This window comes from Ctenocephalides felis, unplaced genomic scaffold (genome assembly GCF_003426905.1).
Source record: "Ctenocephalides felis isolate EL2017-DRISC unplaced genomic scaffold, ASM342690v1 CF-g0.4_SCAFFOLD_01604, whole genome shotgun sequence".
NCBI classification, from domain to species: Eukaryota; Metazoa; Arthropoda; class Insecta; order Siphonaptera; family Pulicidae; genus Ctenocephalides; species Ctenocephalides felis.
Window position 1 is genome coordinate 40,076,747 of NW_020537758.1, and position 11,336 is coordinate 40,088,082.

At 28.8% G+C, this 11,336-nt stretch overlaps 2 protein-coding genes across 2 annotated transcripts; both read left to right on the forward strand.

Moving 5' to 3' along the window:
* The first annotated feature begins 1,580 nt into the window (after positions 1-1,580).
* On the forward strand, positions 1,581-5,262 carry LOC113373747 (putative sodium-coupled neutral amino acid transporter 10). The gene is made up of 10 exons (XM_026614022.1): positions 1,581-1,759; positions 1,824-1,941; positions 2,002-2,126; positions 2,295-2,450; positions 2,667-2,788; positions 2,853-2,969; positions 3,051-3,219; positions 3,405-3,635; positions 3,785-3,884; positions 3,956-5,262. Exons 1-10 carry the CDS (start codon positions 1,673-1,675, stop codon positions 5,260-5,262), a joined length of 2,532 nt encoding a protein of 843 aa, XP_026469807.1. The 5' UTR covers positions 1,581-1,672.
* A 744-nt stretch (positions 5,263-6,006) lies between these two features.
* Positions 6,007-10,165, forward strand: LOC113372908 (ubiquitin carboxyl-terminal hydrolase 36). Its single transcript, XM_026613244.1, has 5 exons — positions 6,007-6,621; positions 6,998-7,222; positions 7,547-8,274; positions 8,498-9,460; positions 9,758-10,165. Exons 1-5 carry the CDS (start codon positions 6,369-6,371, stop codon positions 10,046-10,048), a joined length of 2,460 nt encoding a protein of 819 aa, XP_026469029.1. The 5' UTR covers positions 6,007-6,368; the 3' UTR covers positions 10,049-10,165.
* Positions 10,166-11,336: the final 1,171 nt, after the last annotated feature.

Sequence of the window (11,336 nt, forward strand, 5' to 3'; positions counted from 1 at the left end):
AATAGATATAATATCTGTAACACACTTGAATAATTTATGTATATATGTTCTACATTTATTTATCGCAATTTGTTTATTTTTGTACGTATAATCTTTTATTTATATTTTTAAATTTATGTTATATTCGTACACATTTTATTTCCATACTCTGCCACTTCTTACAGCTGGCGCTATATTTACCAGATTCTTTTCTTCCGCTTTCCTCTCCTGGTCATTGTTTCTTTTTTTTTATGTTGTTATTTATTTAAAATTTTATAAAATGTATGCAAACATCTTAATTATCTACGGTAACTGAATAAATTTTGGTTTCTGCTGAAATCTTGGAGAAAAATTTGTTTTACTTTTTATTAACTTCCCGTAGGGCAAGTTATAGTAATCGCAAAAAAATCGAAAATGAAAATTTCTCGACGTTTCACAGGCTTCTGAATGTTTTGGCATACCTTAAAAAAAATGGATGTATGTGTGTGTGCGTGTGTGTATGTATGTGTGGATACAAATTTTCGTCGACGATTTCGGGAACACCGATCGAGCGATTTGAATAATTCAAAAAACATTTGATTCGTATTGATAAGGAGACGTGCTGATTAGTTTTTGGCGAAGTCAGGTCTAGCCGTTCCGAAGATACGGGGCAAAAAGTGCCGAAAACGGTAACTCAGTTTTTAAGAGAACTGAGCGTCCGATTTTAATAATTTAAAAAAACATTTTACTTGTATTGACAAGGTGAAGAACCGATTAAATTTTCATAAAGGCAGGTCTAGCGGTTTTGGAGATCTAATGAAAAAAGTAAAAAAAAATGTCATTTGGCGGTCAAAAATGATCATTAGACATATGCACATCAAATTATCAGATATTTTATAGAGATTTTAACAATAAGTATAATTTTGGTTTACATTCCTATGGGTTCCGTACCAATGTTTACGCGTTAGACGTCGACGCGGCGCTTACGCGGTTTGATATTTCGTCTTCATGCAGTTAAAGCAGTACGATTGCTTTGAAAAAAAGTTTAGATCTTTCAAAATATGTCAAAATAAAGAAAACATTTTTTTTTCAAAAAAAAAAATAAAAAAATTTTTTTAAAAAAAAAAAATGTAAATTTTTGTCTAATTGTTTGTCAAAAATCTTATTTTTTCAAAGTAATTTTTGTTCAAAAATGTTAATCGTTTTTAAAAAAATAATTTTTGGTACGGAAAGTTCCAGCAATTTGCCTTAAGGCACGATGCATTAATTACCTTAAGACAGAATTCCACTTACAGCTAGTTTCAATTATCTTTCACATAAGTATTTAATTAAAATATTTCTATAATAAGAGGCATACATAGGAATATGAATAGATCGCATATTCTAATATTGTCCAGGATAAAAGGCTTGCGCTCTAAACTTTTTTTAAACCCCACTCTGGCTCTGACCTGGCAACGAATATGTGGCGCACACTGCGCACATTGTTGATATCATTGTTGATATTTGACTTGTTTGACTTGCGTCAAAATCTGACATGTAGCATTTCGGCTACGTATTGGTTACAATATTTATTTTTTTACCATGTAATTATCAATTAACTTAAGATGTTTTGAGTAAATTTACCAGTGAAATTAAGTTATCAATTGCATTATGGTCGATATATTTATATATTTAGTTTAATATATATTTTTTATGTTTGTGCTAAAAATTAAAAATGGGTAATTGCATTAATTATGTTATGACTCTGGCGAATAGTATAATTGGCGTAGGTGTTCTAGCAATGCCCTTTTGTTTTCAAAAAGTATGTGTACCATTTTATTGATCCCATAAAAAATCAAAAAAATTATACTTGTTTATTTTTCCAGTGCGGTATTATCCTAGCAATTATTATGATTTTGCTTAGTAGCATAATTTCCAGACTGTCTTGTCATTTTCTATTGAAGGCTTCGATTTATTCTAGGAGAAAAAACTTTGAGTTTTTAGGTAAATATCTTAGGTTACATACACATTATTAAACTTGTTTAAACTAAACGACATTTACAGCATTCCATGCTCTCGGTTCCACTGGAAAACTATTGGTCGAACTAGGTATCATAGGTTTCCTAATGGGTACAGTAATTGCATTCTTTGTTGTGGTTGGTGATTTGGGACCCGAAATCATTGCAAAAGTATGTCATGATCTCATCATATAATATATTTTAATTAATTTACTTTTAATGTAACTGTTTAGAACCTATCTTTACTTCGATTTTTAAAATCAATTCAACAACATCAGAATCAGTATACACAATTTATTATAATTTGGTCTTAATAAATTGATATATTATTTATTATAGGCTCTTAATATAGAATCAAGTCAATCATTAAGATCATGGCTGTTAATTTTAATTACAATTGGCTGTGTTATACCTTTAGGATTATTAAGAAATGTAGATAGCTTATCAAGCATTTGTACCGTTACAATAGGATTTTACATTTGCTTGGTTATTAAGGTATGTAGTAACAATTAATTTTTTAAATAAATTAAAAAATATATTTAATTCATGAGTTTATTATTTTATAAGTGTTACTGTATATGTGTAATGAAATTAGAAATCTTTATATTGTATTGCAATCTGAAATTTTTTTTTTAATATTCTCTCTGTGGGGTAATGCAATCATGAAAATGATTTTACTTTAGCGTGTTAGTAATACTAATTAATTTTTAGGTAATGCTTGAATCAACTCAACACATTAGTGACTCAGATTGGTTTGATAAAGTTGAATTATGGAATCCATCAGGCATACTTCAATGCCTCCCAATATTTTCAATGGCTTTATTTTGTCAAACGTAATGATATAAGTATCACAAAAAGAATGTTTCAAATTTTTAGCTAACCTAAATCTACTTTTAGGCAGATTTTTGAAATATACAGTCGTATGGAGAATGCTTCTTTAGAAAAAATGAATTTGGTTGTTAAATGGGCAATAAATATATGTTCTATGGTTTATATTTTAGTTGGATCTTTTGGGTAAATATGATTGCAATCATAACATGTCAATATAAAATTATATTTCAACGTATGTCTAATAATTATACTTAAATACCTTAGATATATAGCATTCTGTCATCAGCATTTTGGAGGAAATATTCTCTTGAGTTTTTCTCCTACTCCAATGAGTGACATAATCAAGATGGGCTTTGTTTTGTCGGTTGCATTTAGTTTTCCTCTAGCAATATTTCCTTGCAGATCTAGTCTCTATTCACTCTTATTTAGAAGGGTAAGAAATTTTCTATTGTAGTGATATCTTTTTATCATCTGCATGTTTTTCTTTTTCAAACTAAACACATAGTAATATAATTTAGTAAGTCCTGCATTTTGTAAGATATCATTGCAGATTAATGCAAAATATACACTATACCCCAAAATTATTATATATGGTCAATGTTTGTATTGTATTTCCAGGTAACATCTCAGCATGAGGTGCTACCAACAGTCATGCCTGAAAGGCGTTTTCGCTGTTTAACTATTTTCATAGTTGCTGTGGGTCTCGCAGTAGCCATGGCCATTCCTTCCATCGAACTTGTTTTGGGTTTAGTAGGTTCTACGATGGGTGTTGCAGTTTGTGTGCTATTACCAGCAGCATGTTATGTGAAAGTTGTCACTAAGCAAACTAACGAGAGATTACTTGCCCAGGTATAACAAAGCACAAAAATATTTCAATAGTAAGAAATGCATAGGTATTTTATTTTTCAGAAGACTGAATTCATTTGCAATATTTAAATATCATTAAAATGCACCTTAAATTTTAATTTTACATTAATTATACTTTTTTTCTGAATTAGGTAGTCCTTGTAACAGGTGTTTTAATAATGATATTTGGAACTTATGCAAATTTATATGCGATGGATGAAGCTGCATCAATTAACTCAGAAGATTCAATTGGTAAAATTAAACATAATTTTTTGTGAGAAACTTAATTTTTTTATTATTTTCAATATTTACCTAACTTTTAGTGAAAAATGAAATTGTGCTTGTGCCCTTGGATGAGGTAAAAATGAAGTTAGATGAAAAATCAACTATAAATAAAAATTCAGAGGTGATTCTGAATGATGAAAAAATTGATAGGTTATTGAAACCTGACAATAAAATAATTAAAACATTACCTAAAGATCAAATAATTGAATCTCCCCCATTACCCGTAGAGAAGGATGAATTAGTGCAAGTAGTTGAACTTATTAAAGAAGCAACTGTAAAGAAAGAAGAAGAAATATCAAATGATAAAACTCTTTATGAGGTAAAACCAATAGAAACCAAAAGAACGGATAATAATGAAGATACAGCGATCAAATTGGGAATTGACAAAGTCCCAAATGAAATTAGTGTTGACGCCATTAAAAAGGAAGACCATGAAATTAGTTTAGAGAAGAATAACTTATTGGAAAGTACCAAACTCATGGTAGAGGGGAAGTCAAAAATTGATATTAAATCATCTAAAGAAGATAAAGAGATAATAAATAAAGGTGACAATAAATTGAAGTCAGAGGTCATTACTGAAGCCATAATAATAGAAAAAATTAAAAAAGAAAAACAACAGTTAGATGACGAGTTTGAAAGCAAAATTGTTCTAAATAGCAATTTGTTAGTTAATATGAATATTAAAAATATACAGACATCAAAAGATGATAAAATAGAGAAAAATGATTCAAAAATAAAGACAAATAATTTAAACTCAGTTGTCAAAGAACCAATGCAGGATAAAAAAAAATCTGATGATGTTGTTCAAAATGACATTGAAAAGAAACGGGTGGTTGATAAAAAAATTGATACAAGTATTCAAAATAATTCTCCAAAAATTAGCAAAGATGTTGAATCCAACATAAATAATGTTGCAAAAGCAGTGCCAATTGCGTCACACATCAAAAAGGTAGAAAGTGATCAAAAAGTTATGCAGCTGGAGTTGAATAAGAAAAAGATAGATAGTGAAATGAATATGAAGATCAATTTAACAAAACCTATTCAAGAAGTGCCAATAGCACTACTAAACAATAATACTAAGCAAAAAGTTGAAAATGAAATATCACATTTTGATAAAAATAAAGATCATTATGATAGACTTAAGAGAGATACATATCACACAGAAAAAGATGAGAATTGTCAAAAAAATGAGAATAATAATGTACATAATGAAATAAATACAAAACTTGTTTCTGGCATTAATATACTGAACTCAGAAAATACTCTGAAGGACAGTTTATTTTTAGAGGTTTTGAAACCTTCGATCAGGGATCTAAAATCGATAGAAGATAATTCCAAAAAATAATATTTATTTATGTTTAGTATTACAGTGAAAAATATCTATATTCAAAATATAAATTTTTGTAGTAACTATGCATTTTATTTTTAAAAATAAATCTAACCTGATGTGACTCTTCTTAAAAACTCATTGTAGTAAGAAGAAATGATGCGTTTCTATTCACAGTGACTTTTCCAAAACACATTTCAAAACCCTCACTCAATTTTAAAACCTTATCAGTTTCATCAGCAAGTCCAGACTCTGCACGACTAGTCTTTTAGTCTTTAATCAATTTCTCCAGAATAAAATAATTTGAATATATCATCCTTTTTTTAAATTTAAACGATATACGTGACAGTTTTGTGGACATTTTACGAGTACTACCTACTTTACCGGCTTCGGCCTGAAATTACGTAGGACAATTTAGCCAACATAACCAATTTGAGTATTGTAACGGCCTAGACAATGTAATGGCCATGGAACACGGGATTCGATTATGATGCCGGCATGTACGCACTCCTTCATAATAAAATTGACTCAGAAATTTAAAAGAGTTAGATTTTAATAAGCTTAGTTATTTTTGAGCATGTTTATTTTATCGCAAAATTAAACTATTTCATTGAGCCATAAGATAATATTTAGTGAATTGAATTCTCATATGGTAACACCATACAAGTGATACTTTGGAAAGCTTTCTCATGTCGAAATATAAAGAAATCTATAGATGAGCATAAATTTATAAAAGCTTTCCAATTAAATAATAGCATTTTGTCAATGTAACGATAATTGCATATATAGTATAAGTGTATGTTGAGTACAGCGGTTGAACAATAAAAGCTAAATTCAAGCCGGTGCGAAAGAAGTTATGTGGCCTTGTTGCAGATTAATTTATATCCGATTTCAATAAATACGAAGAACGCAAGTCCACATGTATTTGCAATGTAACACAAAGTACAACAAAATATTTATTCTCAAAGTGTTAATCAATTGTTTATGTTTCGTTAAATGTGAGATCTAGTGACGAATATTTGGGTTTTATGTTAAAAAAAAATTCGTCTTTGTTAACAAAAGCTTTGGCGCCTATTGTCAGAAAATCGTTTTGCTAAAAGTTTTTATGTATATATTGTCAAAAAATGCCAGTTTCTATTTGTGATCAACCAGCAGTAAGGACAGCTTTGCTGGAGAGTTTGTGTTCAAGTGAAAACTCACGAGATCAATTAGATCGGAAACTTGTCATTTCTGCCAAAAGAGTACTCATGACACACATCGAATACGAGGATTCTGGGACTTATCAAGCAAATAATTTAGATGCTCTAAAACGTAAATATATTATACTCAACACTAATAAAAAAAATCAGGAAAAAGAGTCTGAAAATGGTCTGCCAGGTTAGTTTGTGGTTATACAAATAGGTTAAATTTGGTCAGAGTTAAAATTAATGTGTTGCATGCTTCTATATCATAAACATAATTTCAGCATGAATATTTTAGGTCTTCTTTATAAACAAATCATTTTAATTTTATTTAATTAGAATTTATGTTATAAACAACGATTTTTAGGAGTAAAACATCATTCGAATAGTCAAGAAAAAATCTGTGTTTGATTCACATTAATGAAAAAGAAATCTAAGATATATTATGAATTTTATTCTTAATAACTGCTACTATAAATTTTCTTCATATAAAGATATTGTCATATTAAATTAACTACATTATTTGTTAGATATATATAAACTTTAATAATATGCATTTATATTTATTTCAGCACATAAAGAGGTTTTATTACCTAAACCTAAAAAGATTTTATTTCCAAAAGAATCAGTTCAGTTGGGATGGTCAAATAATAGACGATGGAATCCTGGATCAGGAATGGTTAATATGGGAAATACTTGCTACTTAAACTCTACATTACAAGCATTATTCCATGTTCCTTCTTTAGCAAATTGGCTTATTTCTGATACAGAACATAGTAGTTCATGCGAGGACAATGGTAAGCAAAATATGTGGAATTTTAATCTATAACCGCAATAAAGTAACAACATGTTATTAAACTTTTATAAATAGATTGTTCAAAAATACTATTTCTCAATATGTAAAGTTGATCAAATACGTGTTATATGGAGCATTCATTGAATTGTTCATTATGATGCAATTTTTATCATATGACTTTGATATTTCTTATTGTTAGAACTTATATTTTGTGAACAGTGAGTTTTAAAATTGCTTTTATAATCTTGCCCATTAAGACTATTTTCAAATAAATCACTGAACCATCACAAGAAAGTAGAAAGATTTTTTTTTTTTAATTTTATAGGAGGTGGTCAAGGGGGATGTATCATTTGTGCAATGACTAAAACATTGCTTACCTGTCAAAGTAATTCTTCTCCTAGTAAACCTTGGTTGATATATTCTAAGTTAAAAATTATATGCCGTCACTTTGTACCTGGTAGACAAGAGGATGCTCATGAGTTTTTGCGACATCTTGTTGAAGCAATGGAAAAATCATATTTGTCACGTTTTAAATTAAGCAAAGAATTTGATCAATATACTAAAGAAACGACACCATTTAACCAAATTCTTGGTGGTTATTTAAGAACCACAGTCAAATGTTTGCGATGTGGCCATGTGTCAATAACATTCCAGCATTTTCAAGACCTGTTGCTAGACATAAGGAAGGCAAATACTTTAGATGAGGCTCTAGAAACATATTTTGCCTGTGAAAGATTAGAGGATATGGGATATAAATGTGAAGGTTGCAAACATAAAGTTTCTGCAACAAAACAATTCTCCTTAGAACGTTTTCCAAGTGTTCTCTGTATACAATTGAAGAGATTTTCTATGATTGGGAATAAAATTAACAAACACATAGAGTTTAGTTCAAAGTTAGATATAAGTAAATTTTATTGTAATAGAAAGATCATTCCACTGACCTACAGACTTGTGGCAATGGTTACTCATATAGGATCTTCACAAAACTGTGGACATTATACTGCTATTGGACAGTCTTGTGATGGGAGCTACTATCAGTTTGATGATAGCTCGGTAAGTAATAATTTTTTATTAACAATGAATTATTCCTTATTTAAATATTCTTTATTTTTATTTTAGTATATGAAATATTTTATTTGCTGAAAGGATTTTTAAAATTGAATATTTGATCAAGCTGTGAAATAACTTAAATGATAATTGAATATATTTTTATGATATATTTGATTTTTGATAGACATTTGATAAACATTTTATACAGTAATTAATTATTTTTTAGGTTCGTTCACTGCCATTAACTTCAGTTTTAGCAACAAATGCATATATAATGCTTTATGAATTAGAGAAAACAGCCACATTAGCCTCTCACACATTGTCCCCGCATAGTCTTGCTAATAATTCTTCAAATAATAATCAGCATAAGTTGATATCTGCAGTAAACAACAACGAGAAAGTTAAAACCTTCACTCCAACTTTGAAACCATTTTCTGATGACATAGAACTTGTAGATAAGAATGGTGATGAAAACAAGAAAAAATTTATAGGTCCAGTGTTACCTCCAGGGTATAACAGCCAGGAATTGAGCAAAAGCCATAATAATAATACTAAATATAGTCCATTAATACCAAAATCTCCAGGATTGCTTTCTAAATCAATAATAACAAATGGAAGTAAATTGGTTAAGCCCAGTGTTAGTTTGAATAGTTATCAGCAAAATAAATCTATGCCTATTATAGACTTGGAGTCAAATACGAAAAAAAAATCAACAGCTGATATATTTTCTTCTCAAGGTTCTAAAAACCTAAATGGTATAACTTCCTTTAAATCAGATATAAATATTACAAAACAACCACAGATAGATAGTGTCAATAAACAAATACAGCTTTTGAAAGTGAATGGCCAACCTAGCAACACAACTACCTCAAATGTTAAAAGTTTAGTTCCATATGATGGGTCAGATGACTCAAATTCTGAAGTCGATATGGCTAATAAGAAACAAGAGATCTCAATTATACCTGGTTGGACTGTATCTAGTACCAAAAATCCAGCTGCTTTAAGTCCTAGTCTGAATGGTAAGACTTGCAGATCTCCAAAGAAGAAAGTGAATTCGGACAATGATAAGAGTCCCATAAAAATAGCAGAATCATCAGATACCGTTAGACAATTGTTACGAATGTCACACCAAGGATATTCAGCTCCAGTTCCTACATGGAACGGTGAAAGATCTCATTTGGAAAAAGAGGTAACATCATTATCAGAATATTTACTGCTTTCTTAATTCGGTATGAAAAATATCTTTTGTATTATGTTCAATGTAATACTTATTGATTTTATATTTAGTTGGTCATAACTGAATTTCTGCTTATATATCAAAAATATGTATATTTAATTTTTGTATTTTTTGTTTCACTTTTCTTTGGTATTGCATATTATGTTAATATTTAGTCACTACATTTTTGTAATTAATAACGATGTATTACAATGAATAATAAGCTTTGTAGATGCATTATTTAAATACATGACTTATTTATTATTGCAGATTGCTGAAGAGCGCAGGGAGCAAAGGAAAAGACCTGTTGATGAAATAGATCAAGGAAGAACAAAGAAGGTGAAATCTTTTCATTACCAAGGTCGTGACAATCCTGGTTACAATCCATTCCAGGAGTATCAGAATTCACGACAAAATCAAGACTCGAGGTGGCACCATCAAGGAAATCATGGGAGACCTTACAATAATCATCATCGAAACTCTTACAATAATCATAGAGGTGCCTTTAATAGGGGGAGGCATAAGCCTCATAATCAAAGGCACGGGTATTACAGACGCTGATTTTTAACGATTTATAAGGAAATACATATATAATTATTATTCTGTGAGAATATATATGCAGAGAATGTGTTTGTAATATATCAAGCTTGTGCTCTATATATGGACAAATGTTTATATTTTTGTTGTAAATTATATCTTACATAAGGTATATAGTTGAAGATAATTATAATTTCAGATTATGAAATGAATTTATATTAAGTGTTTAATTTAATTGTTGTACATGTATGTGTTTTTATAAATGCATGCATTTACAAGCCACAAAAAATCAGTGTTATACATATATATATATATATATATATATATATATATATATATATATATATATGATATATATATTGATCAAAATGTTTGACTTAATCCATAGTACAATTTGTATAAATGAAAATTTGAAATAAAACTTTATATATATGTAAATATCAATACCATGCTTTTTCAAAAGTTCTCTTTCAATATGAGTGATATAATCACCCTTCCAAATTTTAACAGCTTGGCTCAGGACTATTAAATATATTTGAAATGCTCATGGCAATTGCATATATAACTGTATGCAAGCTAATATGTAAAAAAGAATGAGCAAATAAATTATATCATTCAAACATATTAATTACAAAGCCCAAATATATTTATAGATGCCATATATGGTATTAAGAATAAATCAGAATATGCAATATACTACCTTTAAGAAGTTTCATATTCGATTTGATACAATTAATATAGTCACAAAACTTACTTTAGTATGTACAAAAAAATATTTTAAATTACCATTATAATATAAATATCGATTTTGTATTCAAAGTTTGCAAGAAGAAGTAGAAAATCTTAACAGACAAAGGTAATGCAAGTATAAATATCTATTTTTGGAATAAATTTTGAGGTGCAAGACACTACTTGATTTATTACTACATAAACTTTTACTGTTGCAGATTGTTGAAGATTGAAATAACTCAAGTTGTACAATAATTATAACTAAATGAAAGCGACTGTGAAAGAAAATGTATTACGCAAATAACTAAACTGATGAAAAATTATAAAACAAAAAGTTTTCTTTTGAAGAAAAAAAATTTAAATTACAAAATATTATTAACATTTTATATGGTAAGTGTTTATCATAGGTAAGAAAATGTATATGGCTTTATAATGCTTTTTATTATGTGTTGTTATTTTTGAACAGCAATGAGAACTTAAGAGCAGCAGTTGTGATGATATTTTGTAACTATGTGGCGTTATGAGGCAACCCAATGGTTGTGTTATGTATATCTCTATATTCTATTTTTTTATTAGAATTTCC